This window comes from Topomyia yanbarensis, chromosome 3 (genome assembly GCF_030247195.1).
Source record: "Topomyia yanbarensis strain Yona2022 chromosome 3, ASM3024719v1, whole genome shotgun sequence".
Taxonomy (NCBI): Eukaryota; Metazoa; Arthropoda; class Insecta; order Diptera; family Culicidae; genus Topomyia; species Topomyia yanbarensis.
Window position 1 is genome coordinate 8,481,327 of NC_080672.1, and position 18,530 is coordinate 8,499,856.

The 18,530-nt window shown below is 46.7% G+C and overlaps 2 protein-coding genes across 2 annotated transcripts; both read left to right on the forward strand.

Annotated features, from left to right (window-relative positions):
- Positions 1-2,344: 2,344 nt before the first annotated feature.
- LOC131693501 (uncharacterized) lies at positions 2,345-9,559 on the forward strand. Its single transcript, XM_058981365.1, has 2 exons — positions 2,345-3,335; positions 3,391-9,559. Exon 2 carries the CDS (start codon positions 3,494-3,496, stop codon positions 9,557-9,559), a length of 6,066 nt encoding a protein of 2,021 aa, XP_058837348.1. The 5' UTR covers positions 2,345-3,335; positions 3,391-3,493.
- A 656-nt stretch (positions 9,560-10,215) lies between these two features.
- Positions 10,216-17,996, forward strand: LOC131693504 (uncharacterized). The gene is made up of 2 exons (XM_058981370.1): positions 10,216-16,512; positions 16,572-17,996. The coding sequence occupies exon 1, from the start codon at positions 10,216-10,218 to the stop codon at positions 16,279-16,281; it is 6,066 nt and encodes a 2,021-aa protein (XP_058837353.1). The 3' UTR covers positions 16,282-16,512; positions 16,572-17,996.
- Positions 17,997-18,530: the final 534 nt, after the last annotated feature.

Sequence of the window (18,530 nt, forward strand, 5' to 3'; positions counted from 1 at the left end):
TTCTAATATAAACTTCAACTTCCACGATTTTAACATTATCCGCTTGGATCGAGAAGACTCATATGGGGGGGTACTTTTAGGGATCAAAAAGTGCTACTCCTTCAATCGAATCAACCTCCCTTCGACGCCAGGCATTGAAGTTGTCGCTTGTCAAACAACAATCAAAGGCAAAGATCTTTGCATTGCTTCTATTTACATTCCTCCTAGGGCCATGATGGAATATCGAAGACTCTCTAACGTGATTGAACACCTTCCCTCGCTCCGCCTGCTTCTTGGAGACTTTAACTCTCACGGTACAGGGTGGGGATGTCTGTACGACGATAATCGATCCTCGACAATTCAAGACCTTTGTGACAACTTCAATATGACAATTCTGAACACAGGGGAAATGACACGGATTCCTAGACTACCATCGCAAGCAAGTGCACTGGACATATCACTAGGCTCGACATCACTACGGTTAGATTGCAAGTGGAAGGTAATATCTGATCCCCACGGTAGTGACCACTTACCAATTGTAATTGCAATCACCACTGGTTCAAGACCATCGGCACCAATCAATGTTCCCTATAACCTCACACGAAACATTGATTGGAAGAGCTACGCTGCTGAGATATTCAAAACTATCGATTCAACACAGGTACTTCCCCCGGAGGAAGAATATAAGTTTTTGTCCAACTCGGTTCTCGATACCGCGATTCAAACTCAGACGAAACGAGTACCCGACGTGAACACCCAAAAACGTTCTCCCAACCCGTGGTGGGACAAAGAGTGCTCAGACGTGTACGCGGAGAAAGCTGCCGCGTATAAAACCTTCCGGAACGACGGGTTAGTTGCTAGTTATCGAGTGTACGCGATATTAGAAAAGTGAATGAAAAATTTAATGAAAGCTAAGAAACGCAGTTACTGGCGCCGGTTTGTCGACGGGTTAACAAGAGAAACATCGATGAGCACTCTTTGGGGCACGGCCCGACGCATGCGAAACCGAAACAGTAATAACGAGAGCGTGGAATATTCAAACCGTTGGATATTAGATTTCGCCAAGAAGGTTTGTCCGGATTCCGCCCCGGCACAGAAAATCTACCGCGCCACGTCGCCTTACAATACCGCGAACGAAACACCGTTTACGATGGTGGAGTTTTCACTTGCTCTCTTATCATGTAACAATAAAACCCCGGGGCCAGATAGAATCAAATTCAACTTGTTGAAGAATCTGCCAGACTCTGCCAAAAGACGCCTGTTGAATTTATTTATTAGGTTTCTTGAGGGTAACATTGTCCCACATGACTGGAGACAGGTGAGGGTCATCGCCATCCAAAAACCAGGAAAACCAGCCTCCGACCACAACTCGTATCGTCCGATTGCAATGTTGTCCTGTATCCGGAAGTTATTCGAAAAAATGATCTTGTTTCGCCTCGATAATTGGGTCGAAACAAATGGCTTACTGTCAGATACACAATTTGGCTTCCGCAAAGGCAAAGGGACGAACGATTGCCTTGCGTTGCTCTCAACAGAAATTCAAATGGCATATGCTAACAAAGAGCAGATGGCATCAGTATTATTGGATATTAGGGGGCTTTCGATTCAGTTTCTATCAACATTTTTTATGAGAAGTTGCACCAGCATGGTCTCACCAATTTTAAATAACTTTTTGCTAAACCTGTTGTCTGAAAAACAAATGCATTTCTCGCATGGCGATTTATCGACATCACGATTTAGCTACATGATTTAGACATGAGCCTTCCCCAGGGCTCATGTCTAAGCCCTCTCCTCTACAATTTTTACGTGAATGACATTGACGAATGTCTTGTCAATTCCTGCACGCTAAGGCAGCTTGCAGATGACGGTGTTGTCTCTATTACAGGTCCTAAAGCCGTCGACTTGCAAGGACCACTGCAAAATACCTTGGACAATTTGTCTGCTTGGGCTCTCCAGCTGGGTATCGAGTTCTCCACGGAGAAAACTGAACTAGTCGTATTTTCTAGAAAGCGTGAACCAGCGCAACTACAGCTTCAATTAATGGATCAAACTATTGCTCAGGTTTCAACATTCAAATATCTCGGGGTATGGTTCGACTCTAAAGGTACCTGGGGATGTCACATTAGGTATCTGAAACAGAAGTGCCAACAAAGGATCAACTTTTTCCGTACAATAATTGGAACATGGTGGGGTTCCCATCCAGGAGACCTAATCAGGCTGTACCAAACAACGATATTATCAGTGTTGGAGTACGGATGTTTCTGCTTTCGCTCCGCTGCGAACATACACTTCATCAAACTGGAGCGAATCCAGTATCGTTGCTTGCGTATTGCCTTGGGTTGCATGCACTCAACCCATACGATGAGTCTTGAAGTTCTGGCGGGCGTTCTTCCGCTGAAACATCGATTCTGGGACCTCTCATATCGATTGCTCATTCGATGCGATATTCTGAACTCATTGGTGATTGCAAATTGCGAAAGGCATAATGTCAACCGTGCTCATCTTTTAGATACTTCTGATCCAACTGTATTTTTCGATACATCCATGAAGGAAGAGATTTGTGGAATTCCGGATCATATTCGCCCACAAGTGGTCCCAAATATTTTCTATAACAAATACCATCAAGTCGACTGCGCCAAAATGTTCTACACTGACGGATCGATTCTCGACGGGTCCACAGGCTTCGGTATCTTCAACGAGAATCTTGCTGCCTCATTCAAACTCAATGATCCTGCTTCAATTTACGTCGCAGAATTAGCTGCCATTCAGTACACTCTCGGGATCATTGACACCCTGACCTCAGACCATTACTTCATCGTTTCGGATAGTGTTGTGGTAGCCAGCCCCCTGGTTTGTAGGACTGGGTAGGTTATACACAGCAATACGTACAAGCAGTTTACGGTGTAGAGAAAATTGATGACGGGACAAGCTGTCATTTCTGAACAGATAGAAGGTGAAGGAAGGCTAACAATTGGAATACCTAAATTAAACCTACAATTTGTTAAATCTACTAAATATTAATAATTCCTTAATGCTAATCTTAACGCTATTTCGGTATCACAGGATCGCTTAAAACTATCTTAAGATACGTAAGTAAACTTAAATATACAAATATCGCCTTAATCTAACATGCAAATGATATGTACAGGTGATTGAATATCGGAACACCTCCACGTGGTGTAGACCGTTTAAAGATAATTGAGAATAAGGTTAGTGTAGACATACATGCTTAAAACTTAAAGAAGTTAACAGTGTTCTTGAAACTTCTAACCGCAGATTAGTAAAAACCCGGCGAACGCGATTTGCTGACCGTTTTTAAGAGCCTTTTTGGGGCTGCAGGAGGAAAAACAAAATTTGTAAGACTATATATTACACAATTAACTTAAAATTTAATAAATTATACTATTCTAGCTTTAAGCTGCCAACTAAAAAAGGCTGCTCTAAGGATTGTTAATCCTCACATCCGAACAAACTTAAAGAAATTTTTGGTGAATTTTCGGATCTAACCTCAAATATGGCTGATGAGAAGGAATCAGCGGAAGCTGTTGGTCGAAGCTGCATCCACTGCGACGATGATGATTACGCTGACGATATGGTCCAGTGCGACCGCTGCGACTCGTGGGCCCATTTTCGCTGTGCCGGTGTGACCGAAGCGGTGAAGGATGCGTCGTGGAACTGTTCGAAATGCAGCACCCTGCTGCAAGTACCGATTCGTACCGACAAGAAGGCGCCCAGTAAGAAGGGGCCGACGAAGAAGACCACAAAGAGCGATGGTGGCTCAGAATCCGGTAGAGGTGCGAATTTGGAAATTTCCCTCCAACAGATGGAGTTGCAGCATAAAGCTCTGGAATCAGAGTTAGAAGAGAAGAAAATCATCCATGAAAAGCGACTCGAAATGGAGCGCTTAATTTTAGAAAAGCGAAAGGCACAGCGAAAGGAAATGCTGGCGAAGGAGAAGAAACTGATGGAGCAGCAGTTAGCAGACGAACGGGAGTTCTTGGAGCAACAGAAAAAACTCCGAGTTAACTTCCAGCGAGCTCGTGAAGAGCTATTTTGCCTGCCCGAAGGCGACCAAGAAGAAGGCGCTATCGAAAGAGAAGGAACCTCCGACAAGGTGCGGATGTGGATGGAGTCCATTCCAACGGATCCACGAGGGGCTTATTCAAAGGACCTGCGACGGGCTGGATGCAATCCATCAGAAACCAAAGCAAATGACGTAAAGAAAAATAAAGTAGAATTCCCAATACCCAAGCAAGTGCCCGGGGATTTGTGCGGTCGGAAATCAGGCACAGTTGATCGTAAGCAACCAACGCTAATGCTAAACGGGTCGGGGTTGAATTCAACTGGCAATTCCCACCAAAGCAAGTTTTCCCATAATCAAAAGGGGAACGCATTTCTACGGTCGTTGTTGCTGGACAACGAAGAAAACGAGGAGCAAGATGAGGAAGAGGAACAAGACTCAATATTGCAGCAGGAATTAACGGAGGAGGAAGAAACCGTTCTTCGGAATCTTGTAAATCGCCGAAGACAGAACCGAACGGGGTTTCAGCGAGCAGGGCCAGCTAGAGGACCAACTCCGGAACAGCTAGCCGCGCGACATGCAGTGTCAAAACATCTTCCTATCTTCAAAGGGGAAGCGGAAGTTTGGCCGCTCTTCATAAGTTGCTATGAAACTACTACAGCAGCTTGTGGATTCACCAATACAGACAACCTGAAGAGACTCCAGGACAGCCTTCAGGGTCTGGCGAAAGAAGCTGTGCAGAGTCGCTTATTACTGCCAGAGTCGGTTCCCGAGGTAATCGAGGATCTCCGCAAGTTATTCGGCAATCCGGAAAAGCTACTGAAATCGCTGGTAGCTAAAGTCCGTAGAGCTCCAGGACCAAGTCTGGATAGACTTGAAAGTTTCCTCTACTTCGGGATCACTGTTAAACAGTTATGTGATCATCTCGAAGCCGCTGGACTACATGATCATCTGAGTAATCCGATGCTAGTGCAGGAGCTGGTTAGTAAGCTACCATCCGAGTATAAACTGGACTGGGTACGCTTCAAGCGGGGAAAGATAGGGACTCCGCTTAGGCTGTTTACTGATTTTACCAACGAAATCGTATCAGAAGTATCGGAAGTAGCCGAATTTAGTGGCCTAGAAACAAAGGGGCAGAGAGAGGTCGGAAAACCTAAGGGAAAGAAGGAGTTTATGCACACCCATTCAGCACAAAACGTCCAGCCGTACGTAGCTCATTCCACGTCGGCTCCCAAAGGAAAAAGACCGTGTGTCGTTTGCAAGAGAACGGACCACAAAGTGCGATTTTGTGACGACTTTGAGAAACTAACACTACGAGATCGACTGAAGTTAGTAGAGAAGTATAAGCTCTGTGCATTATGTCTGTGTGAGCACGGCCGAACTCGCTGCACGTTCAATGTTCGGTGTAACATAGACCATTGCAAAGGTGGGCATCATCCATTGCTCCATCGCACTGAAGAGCTCGTTCAGGTGGCTGATGTCGAATGCAACACTCATCTTCGCTCAAACCGTTCAGTCCTTTTTCGCATATTACCGATAACTTTGCATAATGGCAAGTCGTCTGTAAATTTGATCGCTTTCTTGGACGAAGGCGCATCTGCAACATTGCTGGAGAGCACAGTAGCAGACAAGTTGAATGCTGACGGTGTTCCAGAACCATTGGTGGTTCACTGGACAGCGAATGTGAAGCGGCATGAGGACCAATCTCGACGGTTGGATTTGTTGATCTCCCCGAGAGGATCAAACACTAAACACCAGCTGAAGGGTGTTCGTACGGTAAAGAATTTGATGCTGCCAATACAGAGCATCAAGATTCAAGACCTGGCGAATCGTTTCGAGCATATGAAAGGCTTGTCTGCAAACGATTACGACGCCGATGCACCGCAAATAATTATTGGCCTGGACAATTTACACTTGTTCGCGCCATTGGAGTCACGAGTAGGTGGAGTAGGAGAACCGATTGCCGTCCGATCCGCGCTAGGCTGGACAGTGTACGGACCAGATAAACCGGTGTCATCGGCAAAAGCGTTCGTGAACCACCACATCACTCATACCGTAAGCAACCAAGAGTTGCATGAGATGCTTGGAGCACAATATGCATTGGAAGAGCTCTCTACATCGATGGTACCCCTTGCTGAATCCAACGAAGATAAACGGGCGCGTGATATTCTGCAGAAAACAACCGTTCGAGTAGGGGATCGATTTGAGACGGGACTGCTATGGAAAAACGATGTTCCTGACTTTCCAGACAGTTACCCGATGGCGGTGCGTCGCTTGAAGGCGTTGGAGAGGCGGCTTTCCAGAAATCCGGAACTACAGCAAAACGTTTTCCAGCAAATCGTGGAGTATCAGCGCAAAGGGTACTGCCACAAGGCAACAAAAGCAGAGTTGGGCGAGACAGCGACGAACAAGGTGTGGTATTTACCGCTGAACGTGGTGCTTCATCCAAAGAAGCCTGATAAAGTCCGGTTGGTGTGGGACGCTGCTGCCGCAGTCAATGGGACATCACTCAACTCTAACTTATTGAAAGGTCCCGATCTACTTACTTCGCTGCCAGCAGTGATATGCAAATTTAGGGAAAAGAGTGTTGCCTTCGGCGGTGACGTGCGCGAAATGTACCACCAGCTGCGCATACGAGAGGCGGATAAACAGGCTCAGCGCTTTCTGTTTCGTTTTGAGTCCAGTCGTCCTCCCGAGGTTTACGTAATGGACGTAGCAACGTTCGGGTCAACCAGCTCTCCGTGCTCGGCACAATTTGTCAAAAATTTAAATGCCGAGGAGTATGCAGGACAGTTTCCAGATGCAGCGAAGGCTATCGTGGAACGCCATTATGTCGACGACTATTACGACAGCGTCGACTCAGAAGAAGAAGCCGTAAAGCGTGCCAAAGAGGTGCATTTCATCCACTCGAAGGCCGGGTTCGAAATCAGAAATTGGGCATCGAATTCGGAGAAGGTTCTACGGGAATTAAAAGAACCGAACCAGGAGCGAACGATACACTTTCACCAGGACAAGGTCACCGATCGGGAGCGAGTACTGGGTCTCATCTGGGACACGAAATGGGATGTGCTGTCTTTCTCGATTCCGGCTCAGGACGAAGTCATAAGTTCCGGAATGCGCCCGACCAAGCGTCAAATCCTGAGCATCGTCATGTCTCTTTTCGACCCGTTGGGTTTGCTTACTCCATTCACCGTGCTGGGCAAAATGTTGGTTCAAGCTCTTTGGCGGACCGGGTGTGATTGGGATGAGCCTATCGACGATGATTCTAATGCCAAATGGCAACAGTGGACTGAGATGCTACCGGAAATAGAACGAGTGCGAATACCCCGGTCTTATTTTGGGAATCTTCACTCAGACAGTTACGGCCAAATCCAGTTGCACGTGTTTTGTGACGCTGGTGAGAATGCGTATGGTTGCGTAGGTTATCTGCGAATTGTCGTCAACCAAGAGGTGAGCTGTTCTTTAGTAATGGCTCGATCTAAAGTTGCTCCACTAAGGCAGCTAACGATACCGCGACTGGAGCTGCAGGCCGCAGTGCTAGCAGCACAAATGATAAAGGCGATTCGACAAAACCACTCACTTGAAATACATCGAGTTTTCATTTGGAGTGACTCGCAGACAGTTCTGTCGTGGATACGGTCGGATCAACGAAAGTATAAACAGTTCGTCGGTTTTCGGATCGGGGAAATACTGAGCTTGTCAAACCTGTCAGATTGGAGATGGATTCCGTCGAAACTGAACATCGCTGACTGCTTGACCAAGTGGGGACGTATGCCCTCCATGGAGCCTGGAAGTTCCTGGTTCAGAGGACAAGAATTCATTTGCCAAGCACCGGAAACGTGGCCACAGCAAGTCTTACCTCCAGCAAACACGACGACAGAAATGCGGGCGGTTTTTCTCTTCCACGACATAGTGCTGACCGGACCTTTCATCGACACCAATCGAATTTCCAAATGGAATGTCCTCATCAGAACGGTAGCTTGTCTATACCGTTTCATCTCCAATTGCCGAAGAAAATGCCGTGGTCAATCTATCGAAACCCTTGAGCCTACGGCGAATCAAGAAAAGCTGATCCGGGGAGCGCTAACAGCAACCAGAGTTGGACTACAGCAGGGAGAATATCGGAGAGCCGAAGAAGCTCTGTTCCGGATGGCTCAAAGTGACGCGTTCGGAGACGAAATAAAAACTCTCCGAAAAAATCAGGAATTGGAACAAGACCAATGGATACCCTTGGAGAGATCGAGTCCACTCCACAAGATGACGCTACTGTTGGACTCTTCCGAAGTTCTACGGTTCGAGGGACGAACCGCAAATGCCGAGTTTTTGCCGTTCGATTTGCGATTCCCTATAGTATTACCCAAAGATAACGCAGTGACGGCAAGACTGGTACAATATTTTCATGCAAAGTGTGGTCATGCCTTCAGGGAGACGGTAAAGAGTGAAATTAAACAACGGTTCGTGATTCCAAAGCTCAGCTCCGTCGTCGCTAATGTGGAGAAACATTGTGTTTGGTGTAAGGTCCACAAGAATAGACCAAGCGTACCACGAATGGCTGCGCTACCAATTCAAAGGCTCACACCATACCAGCGACCGTTTACATTCGTGGGGGTCGACTATTTGGGGCCAGTAGAAGTTACGATCGGACGGCGCGCGGAAAAAAGGTGGATTGTCGTTTTCACGTGCTTGGTCGTTCGTGCCATTCACTTAGAGGTGGCTCACAGCCTCAATACCCAGTCATGCTTGATGGCCATCAGGCGCTTTACTTGTCGCCGAGGATCGGTTGCAGAATACTTCTCGGACAACGGGACCAATTTTCGTGCGGCGAGCAAAGAAATCCAGCAGCTGTACCGTGACGTGCAGAAGGCGTGCGCTGAAGAGCTGACGGATGCGAGGACGCAGTGGCATTTTAACCCCCCTGCTGCTCCCCATATGGGGGGAGTGTGGGAGAGAATGGTTCGGACGGTGAAAGAGGTGATGAGCGCTCTGAACGACGGGAGGAGATTAACCGAAGAAATTCTTCAAACTACATTGTGTGAAGCTGAGGATATGATCAACAGTCGGCCGCTGGTATTCGCTCCGCAGGAGTCTCCTTTGCCTGCACTAACACCAAATACTTTCCTTCGGGGATCATCTCCCAACGAGCCACAGGAGGTTGTTGTACCAACGAACGTTGCACATGCTCTGCGAGATTCATATAAGCGATCTCAGCTACTAGCAGATGAAATGTGGAAGCGGTGGATAAGGGAATATGTTCCCAGCATCAATAGTCGGACGAAGTGGTTTACAGAAACGCGCCCGCTGCAGAAAGGTGATCTAGTGTACGTGGTAGAAGGAGATCGACGGAAATCTTGGATGCGGGGTGTCATAGAGAAACCGATTATGTCCAGCGACGGACGAGTGAGACAGGCGATCGTGCGAACAAACAGCGGTACCTATAAACGTCCGGTCGCAAAACTGGCGGTTCTGGAGATTGCTGAGGGTAACGCTGATCCGGTGAAAGGAGCCGGAACAGGATTACGGGTCGGGGATTGTTGTGGTAGCCAGCCCCCTGGTTTGTAGGACTGGGTAGGTTATACACAGCAATACGTACAAGCAGTTTACGGTGTAGAGAAAATTGATGACGGGACAAGCTGTCATTTCTGAACAGATAGAAGGTGAAGGAAGGCTAACAATTGGAATACCTAAATTAAACCTACAATTTGTTAAATCTACTAAATATTAATAATTCCTTAATGCTAATCTTAACGCTATTTCGGTATCACAGGATCGCTTAAAACTATCTTAAGATACGTAAGTAAACTTAAATATACAAATATCGCCTTAATCTAACATGCAAATGATATGTACAGGTGATTGAATATCGGAACACCTCCACGTGGTGTAGACCGTTTAAAGATAATTGAGAATAAGGTTAGTGTAGACATACATGCTTAAAACTTAAAGAAGTTAACAGTGTTCTTGAAACTTCTAACCGCAGATTAGTAAAAACCCGGCGAACGCGATTTGCTGACCGTTTTTAAGAGCCTTTTTGGGGCTGCAGGAGGAAAAACAAAATTTGTAAGACTATATATTACACAATTAACTTAAAATTTAATAAATTATACTATTCTAGCTTTAAGCTGCCAACTAAAAAAGGCTGCTCTAAGGATTGTTAATCCTCACATCCGAACAAACTTAAAGAAATTTTTGGTGAATTTTCGGATCTAACCTCAAATATGGCTGATGAGAAGGAATCAGCGGAAGCTGTTGGTCGAAGCTGCATCCACTGCGACGATGATGATTACGCTGACGATATGGTCCAGTGCGACCGCTGCGACTCGTGGGCCCATTTTCGCTGTGCCGGTGTGACCGAAGCGGTGAAGGATGCGTCGTGGAACTGTTCGAAATGCAGCACCCTGCTGCAAGTACCGATTCGTACCGACAAGAAGGCGCCCAGTAAGAAGGGGCCGACGAAGAAGACCACAAAGAGCGATGGTGGCTCAGAATCCGGTAGAGGTGCGAATTTGGAAATTTCCCTCCAACAGATGGAGTTGCAGCATAAAGCTCTGGAATCAGAGTTAGAAGAGAAGAAAATCATCCATGAAAAGCGACTCGAAATGGAGCGCTTAATTTTAGAAAAGCGAAAGGCACAGCGAAAGGAAATGCTGGCGAAGGAGAAGAAACTGATGGAGCAGCAGTTAGCAGACGAACGGGAGTTCTTGGAGCAACAGAAAAAACTCCGAGTTAACTTCCAGCGAGCTCGTGAAGAGCTATTTTGCCTGCCCGAAGGCGACCAAGAAGAAGGCGCTATCGAAAGAGAAGGAACCTCCGACAAGGTGCGGATGTGGATGGAGTCCATTCCAACGGATCCACGAGGGGCTTATTCAAAGGACCTGCGACGGGCTGGATGCAATCCATCAGAAACCAAAGCAAATGACGTAAAGAAAAATAAAGTAGAATTCCCAATACCCAAGCAAGTGCCCGGGGATTTGTGCGGTCGGAAATCAGGCACAGTTGATCGTAAGCAACCAACGCTAATGCTAAACGGGTCGGGGTTGAATTCAACTGGCAATTCCCACCAAAGCAAGTTTTCCCATAATCAAAAGGGGAACGCATTTCTACGGTCGTTGTTGCTGGACAACGAAGAAAACGAGGAGCAAGATGAGGAAGAGGAACAAGACTCAATATTGCAGCAGGAATTAACGGAGGAGGAAGAAACCGTTCTTCGGAATCTTGTAAATCGCCGAAGACAGAACCGAACGGGGTTTCAGCGAGCAGGGCCAGCTAGAGGACCAACTCCGGAACAGCTAGCCGCGCGACATGCAGTGTCAAAACATCTTCCTATCTTCAAAGGGGAAGCGGAAGTTTGGCCGCTCTTCATAAGTTGCTATGAAACTACTACAGCAGCTTGTGGATTCACCAATACAGACAACCTGAAGAGACTCCAGGACAGCCTTCAGGGTCTGGCGAAAGAAGCTGTGCAGAGTCGCTTATTACTGCCAGAGTCGGTTCCCGAGGTAATCGAGGATCTCCGCAAGTTATTCGGCAATCCGGAAAAGCTACTGAAATCGCTGGTAGCTAAAGTCCGTAGAGCTCCAGGACCAAGTCTGGATAGACTTGAAAGTTTCCTCTACTTCGGGATCACTGTTAAACAGTTATGTGATCATCTCGAAGCCGCTGGACTACATGATCATCTGAGTAATCCGATGCTAGTGCAGGAGCTGGTTAGTAAGCTACCATCCGAGTATAAACTGGACTGGGTACGCTTCAAGCGGGGAAAGATAGGGACTCCGCTTAGGCTGTTTACTGATTTTACCAACGAAATCGTATCAGAAGTATCGGAAGTAGCCGAATTTAGTGGCCTAGAAACAAAGGGGCAGAGAGAGGTCGGAAAACCTAAGGGAAAGAAGGAGTTTATGCACACCCATTCAGCACAAAACGTCCAGCCGTACGTAGCTCATTCCACGTCGGCTCCCAAAGGAAAAAGACCGTGTGTCGTTTGCAAGAGAACGGACCACAAAGTGCGATTTTGTGACGACTTTGAGAAACTAACACTACGAGATCGACTGAAGTTAGTAGAGAAGTATAAGCTCTGTGCATTATGTCTGTGTGAGCACGGCCGAACTCGCTGCACGTTCAATGTTCGGTGTAACATAGACCATTGCAAAGGTGGGCATCATCCATTGCTCCATCGCACTGAAGAGCTCGTTCAGGTGGCTGATGTCGAATGCAACACTCATCTTCGCTCAAACCGTTCAGTCCTTTTTCGCATATTACCGATAACTTTGCATAATGGCAAGTCGTCTGTAAATTTGATCGCTTTCTTGGACGAAGGCGCATCTGCAACATTGCTGGAGAGCACAGTAGCAGACAAGTTGAATGCTGACGGTGTTCCAGAACCATTGGTGGTTCACTGGACAGCGAATGTGAAGCGGCATGAGGACCAATCTCGACGGTTGGATTTGTTGATCTCCCCGAGAGGATCAAACACTAAACACCAGCTGAAGGGTGTTCGTACGGTAAAGAATTTGATGCTGCCAATACAGAGCATCAAGATTCAAGACCTGGCGAATCGTTTCGAGCATATGAAAGGCTTGTCTGCAAACGATTACGACGCCGATGCACCGCAAATAATTATTGGCCTGGACAATTTACACTTGTTCGCGCCATTGGAGTCACGAGTAGGTGGAGTAGGAGAACCGATTGCCGTCCGATCCGCGCTAGGCTGGACAGTGTACGGACCAGATAAACCGGTGTCATCGGCAAAAGCGTTCGTGAACCACCACATCACTCATACCGTAAGCAACCAAGAGTTGCATGAGATGCTTGGAGCACAATATGCATTGGAAGAGCTCTCTACATCGATGGTACCCCTTGCTGAATCCAACGAAGATAAACGGGCGCGTGATATTCTGCAGAAAACAACCGTTCGAGTAGGGGATCGATTTGAGACGGGACTGCTATGGAAAAACGATGTTCCTGACTTTCCAGACAGTTACCCGATGGCGGTGCGTCGCTTGAAGGCGTTGGAGAGGCGGCTTTCCAGAAATCCGGAACTACAGCAAAACGTTTTCCAGCAAATCGTGGAGTATCAGCGCAAAGGGTACTGCCACAAGGCAACAAAAGCAGAGTTGGGCGAGACAGCGACGAACAAGGTGTGGTATTTACCGCTGAACGTGGTGCTTCATCCAAAGAAGCCTGATAAAGTCCGGTTGGTGTGGGACGCTGCTGCCGCAGTCAATGGGACATCACTCAACTCTAACTTATTGAAAGGTCCCGATCTACTTACTTCGCTGCCAGCAGTGATATGCAAATTTAGGGAAAAGAGTGTTGCCTTCGGCGGTGACGTGCGCGAAATGTACCACCAGCTGCGCATACGAGAGGCGGATAAACAGGCTCAGCGCTTTCTGTTTCGTTTTGAGTCCAGTCGTCCTCCCGAGGTTTACGTAATGGACGTAGCAACGTTCGGGTCAACCAGCTCTCCGTGCTCGGCACAATTTGTCAAAAATTTAAATGCCGAGGAGTATGCAGGACAGTTTCCAGATGCAGCGAAGGCTATCGTGGAACGCCATTATGTCGACGACTATTACGACAGCGTCGACTCAGAAGAAGAAGCCGTAAAGCGTGCCAAAGAGGTGCATTTCATCCACTCGAAGGCCGGGTTCGAAATCAGAAATTGGGCATCGAATTCGGAGAAGGTTCTACGGGAATTAAAAGAACCGAACCAGGAGCGAACGATACACTTTCACCAGGACAAGGTCACCGATCGGGAGCGAGTACTGGGTCTCATCTGGGACACGAAATGGGATGTGCTGTCTTTCTCGATTCCGGCTCAGGACGAAGTCATAAGTTCCGGAATGCGCCCGACCAAGCGTCAAATCCTGAGCATCGTCATGTCTCTTTTCGACCCGTTGGGTTTGCTTACTCCATTCACCGTGCTGGGCAAAATGTTGGTTCAAGCTCTTTGGCGGACCGGGTGTGATTGGGATGAGCCTATCGACGATGATTCTAATGCCAAATGGCAACAGTGGACTGAGATGCTACCGGAAATAGAACGAGTGCGAATACCCCGGTCTTATTTTGGGAATCTTCACTCAGACAGTTACGGCCAAATCCAGTTGCACGTGTTTTGTGACGCTGGTGAGAATGCGTATGGTTGCGTAGGTTATCTGCGAATTGTCGTCAACCAAGAGGTGAGCTGTTCTTTAGTAATGGCTCGATCTAAAGTTGCTCCACTAAGGCAGCTAACGATACCGCGACTGGAGCTGCAGGCCGCAGTGCTAGCAGCACAAATGATAAAGGCGATTCGACAAAACCACTCACTTGAAATACATCGAGTTTTCATTTGGAGTGACTCGCAGACAGTTCTGTCGTGGATACGGTCGGATCAACGAAAGTATAAACAGTTCGTCGGTTTTCGGATCGGGGAAATACTGAGCTTGTCAAACCTGTCAGATTGGAGATGGATTCCGTCGAAACTGAACATCGCTGACTGCTTGACCAAGTGGGGACGTATGCCCTCCATGGAGCCTGGAAGTTCCTGGTTCAGAGGACAAGAATTCATTTGCCAAGCACCGGAAACGTGGCCACAGCAAGTCTTACCTCCAGCAAACACGACGACAGAAATGCGGGCGGTTTTTCTCTTCCACGACATAGTGCTGACCGGACCTTTCATCGACACCAATCGAATTTCCAAATGGAATGTCCTCATCAGAACGGTAGCTTGTCTATACCGTTTCATCTCCAATTGCCGAAGAAAATGCCGTGGTCAATCTATCGAAACCCTTGAGCCTACGGCGAATCAAGAAAAGCTGATCCGGGGAGCGCTAACAGCAACCAGAGTTGGACTACAGCAGGGAGAATATCGGAGAGCCGAAGAAGCTCTGTTCCGGATGGCTCAAAGTGACGCGTTCGGAGACGAAATAAAAACTCTCCGAAAAAATCAGGAATTGGAACAAGACCAATGGATACCCTTGGAGAGATCGAGTCCACTCCACAAGATGACGCTACTGTTGGACTCTTCCGAAGTTCTACGGTTCGAGGGACGAACCGCAAATGCCGAGTTTTTGCCGTTCGATTTGCGATTCCCTATAGTATTACCCAAAGATAACGCAGTGACGGCAAGACTGGTACAATATTTTCATGCAAAGTGTGGTCATGCCTTCAGGGAGACGGTAAAGAGTGAAATTAAACAACGGTTCGTGATTCCAAAGCTCAGCTCCGTCGTCGCTAATGTGGAGAAACATTGTGTTTGGTGTAAGGTCCACAAGAATAGACCAAGCGTACCACGAATGGCTGCGCTACCAATTCAAAGGCTCACACCATACCAGCGACCGTTTACATTCGTGGGGGTCGACTATTTGGGGCCAGTAGAAGTTACGATCGGACGGCGCGCGGAAAAAAGGTGGATTGTCGTTTTCACGTGCTTGGTCGTTCGTGCCATTCACTTAGAGGTGGCTCACAGCCTCAATACCCAGTCATGCTTGATGGCCATCAGGCGCTTTACTTGTCGCCGAGGATCGGTTGCAGAATACTTCTCGGACAACGGGACCAATTTTCGTGCGGCGAGCAAAGAAATCCAGCAGCTGTACCGTGACGTGCAGAAGGCGTGCGCTGAAGAGCTGACGGATGCGAGGACGCAGTGGCATTTTAACCCCCCTGCTGCTCCCCATATGGGGGGAGTGTGGGAGAGAATGGTTCGGACGGTGAAAGAGGTGATGAGCGCTCTGAACGACGGGAGGAGATTAACCGAAGAAATTCTTCAAACTACATTGTGTGAAGCTGAGGATATGATCAACAGTCGGCCGCTGGTATTCGCTCCGCAGGAGTCTCCTTTGCCTGCACTAACACCAAATACTTTCCTTCGGGGATCATCTCCCAACGAGCCACAGGAGGTTGTTGTACCAACGAACGTTGCACATGCTCTGCGAGATTCATATAAGCGATCTCAGCTACTAGCAGATGAAATGTGGAAGCGGTGGATAAGGGAATATGTTCCCAGCATCAATAGTCGGACGAAGTGGTTTACAGAAACGCGCCCGCTGCAGAAAGGTGATCTAGTGTACGTGGTAGAAGGAGATCGACGGAAATCTTGGATGCGGGGTGTCATAGAGAAACCGATTATGTCCAGCGACGGACGAGTGAGACAGGCGATCGTGCGAACAAACAGCGGTACCTATAAACGTCCGGTCGCAAAACTGGCGGTTCTGGAGATTGCTGAGGGTAACGCTGATCCGGTGAAAGGAGCCGGAACAGGATTACGGGTCGGGGATTGTTGTGGTAGCCAGCCCCCTGGTTTGTAGGACTGGGTAGGTTATACACAGCAATACGTACAAGCAGTTTACGGTGTAGAGAAAATTGATGACGGGACAAGCTGTCATTTCTGAACAGATAGAAGGTGAAGGAAGGCTAACAATTGGAATACCTAAATTAAACCTACAATTTGTTAAATCTACTAAATATTAATAATTCCTTAATGCTAATCTTAACGCTATTTCGGTATCACAGGATCGCTTAAAACTATCTTAAGATACGTAAGTAAACTTAAATATACAAATATCGCCTTAATCTAACATGCAAATGATATGTACAGGTGATTGAATATCGGAACACCTCCACGTGGTGTAGACCGTTTAAAGATAATTGAGAATAAGGTTAGTGTAGACATACATGCTTAAAACTTAAAGAAGTTAACAGTGTTCTTGAAACTTCTAACCGCAGATTAGTAAAAACCCGGCGAACGCGATTTGCTGACCGTTTTTAAGAGCCTTTTTGGGGCTGCAGGAGGAAAAACAAAATTTGTAAGACTATATATTACACAATTAACTTAAAATTTAATAAATTATACTATTCTAGCTTTAAGCTGCCAACTAAAAAAGGCTGCTCTAAGGATTGTTAATCCTCACATCCGAACAGATAGTCTCAGCTCCATTGAGGCCATCCGTGCGGCGAAGCCTGGAAAGCACTCACCGTATTTCCTGGGGAAAATACGGGAATATCTGAGTGCTTTATCTGAAAAATCTTACCAGATTACCTTGGTTTGGGTCCCGTCACATTGTTCTATTGCGGGCAATGAGAAGGCGGACTCTTTAGCCAAGGTGGGCGCATTAGAAGGCGACACTTACGAAAGACCAATTTGCTTCAACGAATTTTTCAGTATCTCTCGTCAGAGGACGCTCGATAGTTGGCAAACCTCATGGAGCAATGGGCATCTGGGACGGTGGCTACATTCCATTATCCCGAAGGTATCAACGAATGCTAGGTTTAAGTGGTTTGATTTGAACCGGGACTTTATTCGTACGATGTCAAGGATCATGTCCAACCATTACTCGTTTGACGCGCATCTCCGTCGTATAGGGCTTGCTGAAAGTAATCATTGTGTTTGTGAGAACGGCTATCACGACATCGAGCATGTTGTTTGGCTGTGCGCAGAGTACTGTGTTGCCAGGTCCCAACTAATAGATTCCCTTCGGGCCCGAGGTAGATCACCCTATGTGCCAGTCCGGGACGTCCTGGCAAGCCGTGACCACCCCTATATTTTTCTTAACTATATCTTTTTAAAAACCATTGATGTGCAAGTTTAATACATTTTACCCTCTCTCATTCACAGTAGAATCTCACCAACCTATCCCTGTATCTACAATATGGCATTGCTTCATGAGTCTTCGGTGCATACCCTTCTTGATAACCTTCTATCCAGAACATCATGACATACCTCACATGCAGATGATATGGAGAACATCATGACAGTATCGGAGTGCCAATAATTATCCGAAATATCGACCCTCTCCTCGCCCCTGCGATTACAGGCTGGAAACTACAACACTACAACAAAGTGTGCATATCCGCCATAATGATCAATCAGCAAACGACGATATCAATTACACAATATGAATCCCACTTCCTACCTTTTTCCTTTACTTACATAAGAGGGGAGCCGCCCCTAAATACGGCTTTCCCTTCCCCCACTAACATGTGACATGTAATTTAAAAAAAAATGAATTATCGGCCTCGTTAAGCTACAGCATTTGGGCCTAAATAAACGTATTTGAGATAAAAAAAAACTTGAGCCTTAACGCATGTTATACTCCAAACTTTAATACTACATTACTGAACATATTTTCGACAAAATGGCGAAGAAATTAATTGATTCCATGCAGTAGAATAAAAGCATATCCACAAAACGTTTCAAACTTTATTGAAAGGTAAGTCGTTAGTTCCGACAAAACTATACCCAATTTTAGTTCACACTACGCACTTAATTTTTTTTTTGCCGAATCTCAGTTGTTTTCGCATCTTTTGCCGAAATCTTAACAGCTGAGATCTCAGTAAACAAAATTTGCTGGGATCTCAGTAAAAGTGACATTTAACAGCTGAGACTCGGAAAATACTTCACTGAAAATCAGCAAACCAATATCACAATATATACGCGAACGGGGGTCTTAGTGGAATGTACGTAATATTTCAAAGGTTCTCTTCCATTTAATTCCATTATGTTTTTTATAGCTAAATGCACTTGCACTTCACTATTTAACAGATATCGCTATTTCGA